Below are 13,104 nucleotides of genomic sequence, written 5' to 3'. Positions count from 1 at the left end.
ATATTTTATTATTAATGCTTATCTAACAAAAGTAGAAACAGTAACATTCTGACAATAGCAGAGGAGATGACTTAATTTCATTTCCAGATAGTCATATGCATTTCTGGCATTGAGATGCACCCATCTGTGGTGTTATACCACAGACCCTCCTGATTCGCACTCTGTAAGCTGGTAGCAGCACATCCCAGAAAGCTGAGATACAGGACATCATGAATGATTTTTACTGTGTGCAAAGTTGTGGCCCTTGAAATGGTCCTTAACACAGAACTGCCACTGTTGCTGAATACTGTAAGTGCATCTCCCCATGGGATTAAACAAACACTTTCAAGTCCATCCAATGTCACAGCATTAGCAGGGTCAATTTCCATGTCTCCCAATTTGCTTCAGACACAGAAACCAATCAACAAGGAGAGCTTTAAAATACAGAGGCTAAGCAAGGTTCTTCAGCAAGAGAACATGAAGACCTTCATGTGGTAGGCTGTTTTCAGCTGGAGCTATTCTTATAAGCTCCAAAGAACACACCATTTCACAGTAATGACCTTCAACTTGTTTCCAAACACCATGGGAAAGAGACAAAATAAAATGTCTCTGCTAAAAGGAGTGTATTTCTTAAAGTTGATAGGCTTGATTGAAGAACTGTCCCCGCCCTCCACCCCCAAGTCAGGCTTGCCTTTTACCACACATTTTACACACTAACTGAAATCAAATGTCAACTCAAGCTTTTGCTGGCCTTCTTCCACCCACGGCAGCCAACTGGGTTCACACTCACTTAACAAAAAGTGTAACAAATTGAGTGTGATAATATGGGAGGGAAGACTAAGGGAGGGATAGAAAGCCAGATACTTCCCAGAAAGGAGATTCCTAAGGATGCTCAAACAGTGCCCTAATGTGCTCAAGGGCACATGTTCAATTTAAAAAGGGACAATATATGTGGAGGGGTTAAATCAGAAATAGGTGTCTTTCAGGAAGTGGCGTAAAGGAAAAGACATACCCCTAAAAATGTGTCAATCTCACTGGCAATGCTAACAAGGGAGATGATACCACCAGTAGCATTATGCTGCAGTCCAAGAAAGAGATTGCAGTAAAAGCTGCCCTAGAAAGCTCAATTATAGAACAAATCTGTTTTGCATTCTTCAGTCCACCTGGCTTTAAAGCTACTTTTACAGCCCAGAAATGCATTATCACTCAGTGAGTTGTATATACATGAAACCAACAGCTAGAAACACCCTGACACAGCAAGATTGCTCCCAGATGCTAGCAAGACACCAGTGGGTTTGTATAACTCCCACTGCTGAACCAAAGACCAAATCAAGACAAGAAAATGGAGAAGATAGATTATATTCCTCATGTGGTGGAGCTTATAAATTCTGTGCTATCTGAAAGGTGAAGGTGTCAGTGGAGGTTAAGAAAACTGTGTTGACTTCCAGAGAGGCTCCAACACCAGGCCAAACTAATCAGGGTCAGTCTCCTCAGGTCAGCAGAGAACCATGTATTCCCCTCAGGCAAAAAGAGGTAACTTGATGATACACAGGCTTAGTGACTAAACTCTGCAAAATGTTGGAGCTAAGACAGTCATCTTTGCACATACCGATTGTCCCAGCTTCACAACAGTTGAAACGGACAGAAGCCTGGGAGTCTAGGACTTGGGAGCTCCTTCATGGCACCAACTTCAGGGGTTGCTTGGTTACTTTTCCACAATTACAATTTTCCCAGTTCAGATATGTATCAGCACACTTAAACTGGTAAAACCTCTTAAGATAAACCTAGCTACATGTGTATAAAAGTTGTTCTGCTGGTCCAGTTTCTGGCAGTTCAGTGTACCTTTCACCAGTTCATCCATGTTGGTGAAAACATCTCCTCATGCCTCTAAGCAACAAAACTATTCCAGTAACCCTTTAAGGGTAGAACAAGCCTTATTTTACCATTTTGGAAAAGTCATTTACAACCTGTGTGCCAGAATCTCACCATCTATGCAAATAATGCTAATATCCATCACCATGACTTGGAATGATAATGTAATGTTTGTTAATCACTCAGAAGATAAGAATGGGGAATAATGAAAGGCTAGGAAGGAAGCAAGAAGAGATGCATTTGTCAGAAAAAGTTTGTTCTGCCTAGGGATAGATCCCCGGTAAACTTATTTCTGCTAGCAACACTATTCAAATGATCCTGTTTAACTGCCTCTGAAAAGAGGAGAAATCTTTATTTTATGTCCTTATATATAAAGCTTTATTAAAATACAGCTAAAATTAAAACTATACACCACTGTCTTTTAGGTAAAATAAGCACAAGAATGGTATGCTGTATTTACTCAAACCTCAGATGAGTTTTTTCACCAATTCAACATAAGGCCATGGGCTGAAGAAGCTGCTCTTGAAACAGCTAAAGTACGGCTAGGCTGGGGCCAGAGACAGCATGTGCTCCATGCTCCAAGGAATAACAGAGGACCAAGTGGGAGCTGAGCAGACAGCTGGGGGAGGAGGTGGGGGTGGGTGCGTGACCAGGGGCACAGGCACCACAGGGAGGGACAGGCATCAGGGGGCACAGACATGCAAGGGGGGAAGGTGAGCCAACTATAAGGGAGGCAGGCACTGCAGGGGGAGGTGCAGGTGGAAGAGATTCAAATGGGAAGGAGCAGGAGGCAAGGGGTACAGGCACCATGGGTACACAGGCATGGGGAGAAGATGGGGAAAGGGCAGGCCACTTGACTCCACCGCTGCCTGCCTCACCACCACTTTGGTAGGGAAGAATGAATTTAAGATGACACTCCAAAAATTAAGACTCTACACATGGAAACTTACACCTTATATATAAATTCTCCATGTCTAGAATCTTAATTATTGAAGCATGTCTTAAATTCAGAGTTGCCCTGGATTTGAGTAAATACAGAATATCTCACAAAACACCATTACAAACCCAGAAAATTAAAGACCTCCAAGGTTAAGAGAAATCCAATTATGTACAGATATGGAATAGAGGAGTTAAGGTACCCAAAAGAGCTTTAATTCTATCCTTCAGGGCTGTCGTGAAGATGTACAATTATGAAAAAATCTAATTTTGAAGATCAGGTTCGTTTAATCCAGGACAAAACACAATCTCACAGTTAATGATTCAAATCATTCATTTCTCTCCCTTTAATCACCCCACTTCCAAAAAAAAATCCACACGTATTATACATTGCTACTACTGCAGCCTAAGAGCAAATACTCTGTAATGGATTTTCTATAAAACTATGGGTAACTTGCTGTATGTTCCAGTTTAAAGTTTTATTGATATATAAAAATGTCTTACCAAACTTTTTGTCTAGCACAAGAATTATAAAATAACTGTAATATTCATGTGAGTGCAATTAAAATATTACTTTTATTTTCTTTAGAGAAAAATGGCCCCTGCGCTGAGCAGAATTAACCAAGGAAAAGTAGTATGCTATTTCATTGTCTCTTTGGTCAAAGCTGTTCATGTTCCAATGCAAATACAATACTACATTATATTAAGTGTTAAAATCTATTAAAAGAGCCAAATTCAAAAAAATTAAGCTACCTGGCCTTCACAATTGAGTGAGACAGCAGCAAAACAAAAAATATTTATATGACTTTACACTTGATAAAAGAACACTTCATTTAGATGGTTTGAAAATATGTTGTACAGTAACAATACACTGAGTAATCTAATGGGAAGGAATCAGGTGTTGCTCTCAACTATTATTTCCAAACATAGGTGTATTTCTAGCTGTTGCATCAGTTCTCCAGTTAGACTTGACAGACAGGATAGCTTCCCTTCCATTAGCATTTGAGAGGAAAGCTGTTTTGTTACATGAAAAATACTGATTATCCCAGGAGCAAGAAAAAAAATATATGGAAAAGCAGCATTCAGCATACTACTTCAGGAAGGGAAAGGATCATAGCTGGTAGGTTTAGCAGTTGAGCCATATTTTTTAAAGTAGGTGCACAAGCTCACAGGCAGCACCTGCACCAGGAGAATAGACCTGCTTTTGGTTGCTAGATTAAAAAGCCTTTTACTGTCCAAGATTTTCTGTATCTATAGGTACTTACACACCAAGATCAAATCACCTCTTAATATCCTCTTTAAGAAGTTGCACACATTAACCTCCTGAAGTCTCTCACTGCAAGATATGTTTTTCAGGTCTCAGTTCACCCTAATGAGGGATCCTGGTTTTCCATGATAAAAAAAAATAAATCACAAATTCTCTGATAAAAATCCCAAAATCCGTGGTTAAAATTAATGCCACCCCCCAGCCCTGCTGGTGTCCCTCACTCCCCACTCTAGCCCCCCAGCCCTGCTTGTGCCCCTTGCCCCCCACCCACAGTCCCTGCCCCCAGCCCTGCTGGAGAGGGCCCCAGCTACCAGGGCTATGGGGCCAGGGACCTAGGTCTGCAGGCCCCTGCCCCCAGTGGAAGGCAGTGACTGCTACAGCAGGAGCACAAGTCAGCTTCCCCCTGCTGCAGGCTCAGGCAGGGCAAGCTCCCAGTGGTAGCATGCACTCCTGGGGGGCAGAGGGGACCTGCACCCCCCCCAGATCTGTGTAGGGGATGGGAGCAGGGCAGATGTACACCACCCCCATGAACAAGGAGGAAGTGTGGCCAGGGCAGCATGGAGCTTGCAGTGGCAGGCAGCTTTTGTGCATGGCCCCGTTGTGCCTTGCCACGCCAGTTGCACACACTGCACTCTGGAGAGCCTAGGAGAGGGCAGCTGGCTGGGAGCGGCAGGGGTTTCCAGCCAGCTGAGCACTCTTCTTTCTGTTTTAAGGATCTATGAGTAGGGACCTACTCAAATTGCAATTTCACAATTTTCGTGAACACTGTGAAAAATGTCTGTTTCTGTGATTTTGCAGGGAATTACGGTGGGGGGGAACTTACTAAAATAAAATTCTGGCTCCACAATGGGAGCCAGCAGCTGCTGTGACCCTGGTTCACAGCCCACTGGGGAGAGGGGAAGGAGCCACCAGCTCAAAGGGGAGCAGCCAAGATGGTGGCTGCCCCCTCCTCCCTCCACTGCTGATTGTCCGAGAGGGCTGCCTCACGTGGCCCCATCCCTCTCCACCACTCAGCAGGGAAGGACAGGATTGTATGAAGGGAAACCCTCACGGCCAGCAGCAGCAGGAGGTAGGCCACCTGGACCCGTTAGCCAATCAGCGGCAAGGGAGGTGCTCGCCATTGATAAGCCTGCAAAAATGGTGACCAGTGTAAAATTTCTCGTCTGCTGCCTTGATTTCAGTAGGTCCACATTTATGAGCCCATCAACTGTAATGGTTTATTCCCCATCAGAAATAATAAACCTGATATTGCAAATGAGCAATGGGAAAATATAATGAAGACTGTGACTTTAGGTAGGAAAAAAGCAATACAATCAGAGTGAATAATCAAAAAACAAAGGCCATTTTCATTTATACATATGAAGTCATTTTGAAGAGTGGTGACAAAACAGGCCAAATGTTTCCTAGAAAGAAAATCTTTCAGTTCTGTTTTGTTGCAGTGTATCTTGAATTTATTTCTAGTAATGCAAAGCACCTTGATGAGCCTGGCAAAAACACTTCTTCCAGTTCAATACAGGACTATATTTATTCCACAGTCTGAAGGAAAATAGGGAACTTTCCCCTCCATCCTTCCTCAGGCTGTCTGCCAGTCATTGCCTTGACAGATAGCTCCTATGGAACCTTTGCATAGGAGATGACATTAAAGAAATCACTGATAACCACCTTTGTTTGCTTGACTCTCAATTTTAAATCAGAATAAAGACTTACCAACTACTAGACAAATTCTATCCTACGAAAAGTGTGTGGAGCTTCCACTTAATTCACTAAGTCAATTATCCAGGAGGTTGATGAAGTGCAGTTCATAGGCTTGTCTCTGGGAAGTGTTTTGTAAGTTTCCTTTGAGGATCAGGACTGAGAGATTGGAGACAGAGTGGTTTTCTTGTGAGAAATGTGCCCCCACAGGTAACTGGGTATACCTGTCTTTGATTTTTAATTTATTAATGGAAAATACACAGGAGAAACCAAACAACAACTGCGCACCAGAATGAATGCACACTGGAAATCTATCAAAGACAGGAAAACCTAATTACATGTGGGGGCACATTTCTCACAAGAAAACCACTCTCTCTCCAATCTCTCAGTCCTGATCCTCAAAGAAAACTTACAAAACACTTCCCAGAGACAGGCCTATGAACTCCACTTCATCAGCCTCCTGGACACTAAAAATCATGGATTAAATATAGAACCTGGATTTATGACACATTATAACCTGCCTGACATCTGACTTCCCAGGTACCTCTCCACTATTCATCCCCCTTCTCTCCCCCTCCTTGCCCCCACCAGCCTCTCTCTCACCCACTGACTCCTCAATCTACCTTTTCACTGACTATCTGTTTTGTACGGATACCAGCCCCGCCTCTGGCTTCTTTACTTTTCATTCCATCCAGGAAGAGCACACACCAACTGCAGAAACTTCCTTAGCCTGACAAAGGGTTTTTGAACCCGAAAGCTTGATTAATAATTGTTTTCCAACTATTTAAGTTGGTCTAATAAAAGATATCAGATTCACCCAAAGAACCTTGTCCGACTATATACATAGATATCAGTTGAACATAATGTTTTATTGATATATTTACTATCTTAAAGCAATTTGAAAGCTTACCAGTATCTCAATCACTATAATAAAATAAATTTGAATCATCTATAAATTTGGCATTTGATTTTGGGTTTTTTATCATGGAAAATCAGAGCTCTTCCCTGCCCCCATTGCTCACCAGGACGTGTGTCCGTCCTGACCCGTCCCCCACACCTGCTTTGTGGCACTGAGCAGCCCTGATATGTCGGTGCCCTGCCCATGCCATTGCCCCTCACTTCCAACCCACAGCCCCCCAGTACTGCTAGTGCCTCTCACTCCTGGCTCACACTGCTGCTAGGGCCCCCCATTCCTGGCCTACAGCCCCCTCTGCCCCTGCTGGTGACCCTCACTCCACAACCACAGCCCCCCTGCCCCTCCCAGCCCTGCCAAAGGGAGCCTCCAGCTGCCAGGGCTATGGGGCCAGGGACCCATGTCCACTGCCCCCTGCCCCCCGCAGCAGTGCCCGAGCCCTGGCTGCCACCCATGGGAGGCAGCAACCGTTACGGTGGAACAGAATATGAAGCCTGACTCCCCCTCCCCCATGGGCAGCACAGCCAGAGCCAAGCCCATAGGGGATGGCGGTGGGGGCTTTCCCCTCTGGCCTTGGGCTTCTGCCCTGCTGCCCTCTCCTCAGGGCCTCTGCAGTCCAGCAGAAAAGACCCAGTGCGACACAGTAAAGTAGGGCCAGGCAGAAAAGCTTACTGCCACCGCTGGGAGCTCCACGCTGCCATGGTGAGGCACTCCTACCCACCTGGAACCAGTGAAACCCAACTCCATGCAGCCACCCCCATTGCTGGCAGGGAGGCAGGGGGCACTTTGCCATGGCACTGCAGTGCTCCTGGCTGTAGCACCAAGCTTCCCTGCCCAGGCCCGCTCTCCTCTGCAGTGCCCAGTCCTACCCACTAGGCCACGGAGGCTCCAGGAAGACATTAATAAGGCAGGGAGCCCAAACCCACAGTGTGCAGCTTGCACCCATCCCTGCCCCACACACAAATCTGGGGGGGAACATGTCCCCCATACCTCTCCCCTGGGGAGTGCACACAGCGCTGGGGATCCGCCCCACCCCCCACCACCTCCTTCCACTCCTCACCTGGACCCTGCAGCCATGCATTCCAGCCCTGGGCCCCAAGCCCCACACACTACTGGCTGTAGGCCAGGAATGAGGGTGTTTTCTTCGATCCTCCCAGTCTCAGGCTATGGGCTGAGGAGGAAGAGGAGGATCCAGGTAGTCAACCAAAGACTGGAGCGCTGGTGTCATCGGGAAGGCTTTGGCTTCCATGACCACAACCCACTCTTTGGTGAGAGAGGCAATGAGCTGCTAGAAAGGAATGGCTTCCACCTCTCTCCACTGGGGAGGAGGCTCTTCTTAGCTAAACTGCCTGACCTCCTCCACTGGGCTTTAAACTAAGCCTGCCGGGGGATGGAGGGACCGCTACCACTGCTGGCCCGCTGAGCAACCTTTGCAATGCCAGCAGGCCAAAGCATTTAAGGGATCCCACCCCTACTGCAGCCCTGGAATGAACTGTAGGCAAGGCAAGGGCCCCCAAGGGGACACGTGTGTGCCTATACACAAATGCCAGGAGCTTGGGGAATAAACAGGAGGAACTTGTCCTCCTGCTAAAGGCAAATAACTATGACGTAACAGGGATAACAGAGACCTGGTGGGACTCCACCCATGACTGGGCCACAGGTATAGATGGCTATACCCTGTACAGGAGGGATTGAGTGGACAAAAGGGGCGGGGATGTAGCTCTCTATGTCAAGGAAAGCTACGCGTCCCTGCAAGCCAACATTGGCACCTACAGTGGATGACTTGAGACCCCCTGGGTTAAAATCTATGGGGAACACGGCACAGGAGATACTATGGTGGGAGTCTACTACAGACCCCCTGCCCAAAGTCAAGACCATGACCAGGAAGGAGTTTGCCAGGGAATTGGCTGAGGCTGCGCGCTCCCAGTGTATGGTTGTCATGGAAGACTTTAACTACCCAGACATCTCATGTGAGGCGCACTCAGCCAAATCTGAGCGGTCACAAAGCTTTCTCTCGTGCGTGGATGACCTCTATCTGATGCAGGAAGTGTACAGACTGACAAGAGATAAAGCGCTGGTCAACCTCGTACTGGCAATCGGAGATGACCCAATCAGCGACCTATAACGATCGAAGGGAAGCTGGGGGACAGTGACCACAAGCTGATCACCTTCACCATCCGCCGTAAAGCTGGCAAGTCAGTTAGTAATACAGAAGTCCTTGACTTCAGAAAAGCTAATTTTGACAAGCTAAGGAGGCCTGTTAGTGAGGCCCTAAAGGGCCACAACCCAAAGGGGAGGGGAGTTCAGGATGAGTGGTTGCTCCTCAAGGGAGCAATCCTGGATGTGTAAGCAAAGTCTATCCCATCTCAGAGGAAAACCAGCAAAAGGACACAACAGCCCCCTTGGTTCTCCAGGGAACTGGCAAACCTTCTGCATCTGAAAAGGAAGACCTACAAAGGATGGAGGACTGGAACCACCACCAAAGAGGAATACTCTGCTCTGGTCCAGACCTGCAGAGACCAAACCAGGAAAGCCAAGGCTGCGATGAAACTCCAGTTAGCTACAAACATCAAGGACAATAAAAAGTCCTTTTTTAGATATGTGGGGAGCCGGAGGAAAAGCAAGGGCAACATTGGGCCCCTCCTAAGCCAGATGGGACAACTGACAACTGATACTCAGGAAAAAGCAAACTTGCTAAATGGGTACTTTGCATCAGTTTTTCACCGGTCCCATGAGACGCCCCTACCCACTGTGGGTCAGGGAGGCTCGGGTGAGGGAGATTCCTTGCCCTCCATCGAAGCTGACCTCGTGAGGGAACACCTTGACAGGCTGGATACTTTCAAGTCAGCCGGCCCTGACAATTTACACCCAAGGGCACTCAAGGAGCTGGCAAGCATCATAGCTCAGGCCCTGGCACCGATCTTTGAGAACTCCTGGTGGTCTGGTGAAGTGCCTGAAGATTGGAAGAAGGCCGATGTCATGCCCATCTTCAAGAAAGGGAGGAAAGTAGATTCGGCAAACTATAGGCCCATCAGCCTGACCACTATCCAGGAGAAGGTCTTAGAAAAGATTATCAAAGAGGCCATTCTTAACAGACTGGCCAATGGCAACATCCTGAGGGATACACAGCATGGGTTTGTTTGACAAATCTCATTTCCTTTTACAACCAGGTGACCTATCACCTGGACAAGGGGAAAGAGATTAATGTCGTATATCTTGATTTTTAAAAAGCCTTTGATCTGGTATCCCATGATCACCTCTTGGCAAAATTGGATAACTGTGGCCTCAACCTCACCACGATCCACTGGCTGGGCAATTGACTCCGTGGTAGGACCCAGAGGGTGGTGGTTGACAGAAGCCAATAGTCTTGGTATGCGGTCACCAGTGGGGTCCCTCAAGGCTCTGTCCTAGGGCCTATACTATTTAACATCTTCATCAATGATGTGGACATCGGTGTCAGAAGTGGACTGGCCAAGTTTGCTAACGACACCAAACTCTGGGGTAAAGCATCCACACCCAAGGACAGGAGGGTGATCCAGGCAGATCTTGAAACGCTCACGAAATGGGCAGATGAGAACCTGATGGTGTTCAACATTAATAAATGCAAGGTTCTCCACCTTGGGAGGAAAAACCTGCACCATGCTTATACGCTCGGCAGTGCTACACTGGCTAGCACTACGGATGAAAGGGACTTGGGGGTCACGACTGACCGCAAGATGAACATGAGCCTTCAACGTGATGCTGTGGCTAGTAAAGCAAGCAAAACACTGGCTTGCATCCATAGATGCTCCTCAAGCAAATCCCGGGACATCATTCTCCCCTTGTACTCGGCCTTGGTGAGGCCGCAGCTGCAGTACTGCGTCCAGTTTTGGGCTCCACAATTCAAAAAGGATGTGGAGAAGCTTGAGAGAGTCCAGAGGAGAGCCACACACATGATCAGAGGTCAGGAAAACAGACCTTATGATGAAAGGCTGAGAGCTATGGGGATGTTCAGCCTGGAAAAGCGCAGGCTCAGGAGTGATCTGGTGGCCACCTATAAGTTTATCAGGGGTGCTCACCAGTAACTGGGGGAACGTCTGTTCACCAGAGTGCCCCAAGGGATGACAAGATCAAATGGTTACAAACTCTGCCACGACCGATTTAGGCTGGACATAAGGAAGAACTTCTTTCCTGTCCGAGTCCCCAGGTTTTGGAACAGACTGCCGCCCCAGCCCTGCCCGACTCCATTTCTCCCTCCCTCTTTCCCACCCTCCCTACGTGGGCCTCAACCCCCCTCTCCCCATCGACTTACTTGCGGGAGCTACTCTCTAGGCTGCCTGGAGGCCATGTGCATGCATACATGCACACGTGCACATAGTTTCGTAGTTGTTGTTAGGGGCTGGAAGGGACCTTACAGATCATCAGGTCCAGCCCCGCTGCACTTGGGAGGGAAAACTGCTGGGATCAGATGACCCCAACAAGATGGATGACAAAATACTTTCTGAAAATCACTGGGGTGGATGACTGTACCACTTCTGGCAGGAGCCCGTTCCAAACCCTGGCACTCATCTTGTAAAGAAGTTTTTCCTTATGTCTAGCTTGAACCAATCCTCAATCAGCTTGTGCCCAGAATTTCTTGTCCTCCCTGGGGGACCTTGGCTGCCCTCCTGACTGCCCTCCTCCTGCACAACCCAGCCCCTTGCAGGCTGGAACTCTGCAGCCTACAAGGGGAAACCTACCATTTCCAGCATTTTTCTCCTTAAAATGAGAAAATCTGGGTTTTACTGTATTTTTCCATGTTGAACAGAAAACTAGGATTCCAGCTCATGAGACATTTCAGTTATGTAGGTTCATCCTGCATTTCAGTCTGTGGGGAACTTACTTTTAAGCTTTTCTTTGCAGATTGTTTATACTGTACAACACACACACACACATGCTTACTTGTCTACTCAACCAGCAAGTAAAACCAGGCCCATTTTCATACTTTTAAAAATTATGACTGAGAAGAAATTCTCTTACCTAGAGTCTCCTTCTTGGTCCTCTCTATTATCACCTGCACTGTTCACAGCATATTGGCTCCTTGGTTTACCTGACATAGAAAGGAAAAGAAAAGCCATTTAAGCAATGTGAAAACAGACACATGTAGGTGTGTGCTTTTTTAAAAAGATGATGTATAAGAAAGGCTGAAAAACAAAGCAGAAAATCTTGCTCCTTTTTATACTATAAGAATCAAGTCCTGACTTTCCTGTTTTTGTTCACAGGTACCAAGGAACAAAAATAGGAGCTGTTAGCCCTCAATCAGAAAGAGGTACAAACTTTCAGAGTATCTAGCAGGAGTTTGCATTTTACATAGAGTAAGCAAAAAACAAAAAGAAAAAAAAAGACTCTAACCTTTTCCTCATTATTGCTCAAGTTTCAGTTTCATTTCTATTGACGTCACAGCCAAAAAGAGTGTGGTAATTCTCCAGAGGTGCTTGTACACGTGACAAAAACTAGCCGTTTGGAGGTTTAACTGTGTCACACTGTACACGTGGAGGGGTTTTTTCAATTTAAATGAGTTTGCTACATTGTAAAATAAACCAAATCCGCATTTAGTTTAGTTTATAACATAGCCATTTGTAACAACATAGCCTTTTGACAGCACACCCTTCCCTTCCCCAATCCTTTTTTTCCGCACAGCCTGCCTGCATCTCCTGGAGCCAGGGAATGAGCTGCCAGTGGGCCAATCAGGCCCTGAGCTGCAGGGGGCCCCAGTCTTTCCTTCCACAGGCTCCCTGGGGCCGCCTGCGGGGCAGTGGGGAGGTTGGCTAGTGGGCAGGTGCTGTCCCAGCTTGGGCTAAGGGAACAGTTGGACCAGGCTGGGTACCGCCCACTAACCATCCACCTGGGTAGCCCCAGGGGCTGTCATTGCCACGGAGGGAAGGTCCAGGACCCCCCGCAGCTCAAGGCCCACCAGCACCTTGCCCCCTAGACACAGGACAGGCAGGCAGGCTCTGTGGAATAAAAAAAAAAAAAAGGATCAGGCACCTCACCGCTTTCTTTTTTCTAGCAGATTCTGCCTGCACAAGCTGCCATCAGGCTGTGCAAACCCGTGAGCTGCAAGGGGCCCCAGTCTTTCCCTCCACAGTGGCAGCACTCCCCCAGCAGGATGCTAGCTGCACAGGTACTGTCCCAGCTTACAGGCAGCACACACTTGATCCAACTCTTCCTTGAGCCTGTGAGCTGGAAACCCACTAGGCGCTGCTCCCCGTGTGGACTCAGGGAAGAGTTGGATCCAGCAGGAGCTGCCTGCAAGCTGGAGCAGCACCCGTGCAGCTAGGACCCTGCCAGGTTGGCCCCAGGGGGGGCAACACCACTGTGGAGGGAAGGACCGGGCCCTCCTGCAGCTCAGGGACTGAACCACCCAGCAGCAGCTTGTGCAGGCAAGCTCCACTGGGGGAAGAAAAAAAAAAAAAAAAAAGCAGCA

The 13,104-nt window shown here is 47.4% G+C and overlaps 1 protein-coding gene across 2 annotated transcripts in view; it reads right to left on the bottom strand.

The window, feature by feature from the left end:
• Positions 1-13,104, bottom strand: part of NPRL3 (NPR3 like, GATOR1 complex subunit) — a 64,141-nt gene that overhangs the window by 44,270 nt on the left and 6,767 nt on the right. For both annotated transcript variants that reach the window (XM_019540065.1, XM_019540066.1), the window contains exon 2: positions 11,658-11,727. In XM_019540065.1, the coding sequence (XP_019395610.1) occupies positions 11,658-11,727 (70 nt within the window). The remainder of the gene's footprint in view (positions 1-11,657; positions 11,728-13,104) is intronic.

The sequence above is a fragment of the Crocodylus porosus genome, unplaced genomic scaffold (genome assembly GCF_001723895.1).
Source record: "Crocodylus porosus isolate Cpor-Errol unplaced genomic scaffold, CroPor_comp1, whole genome shotgun sequence".
NCBI classification, from domain to species: domain Eukaryota; kingdom Metazoa; phylum Chordata; order Crocodylia; family Crocodylidae; genus Crocodylus; species Crocodylus porosus.
The sequence above is the reverse complement of the archived record's forward strand: the minus strand, read 5'-3'. Positions and strand labels throughout refer to the sequence as shown.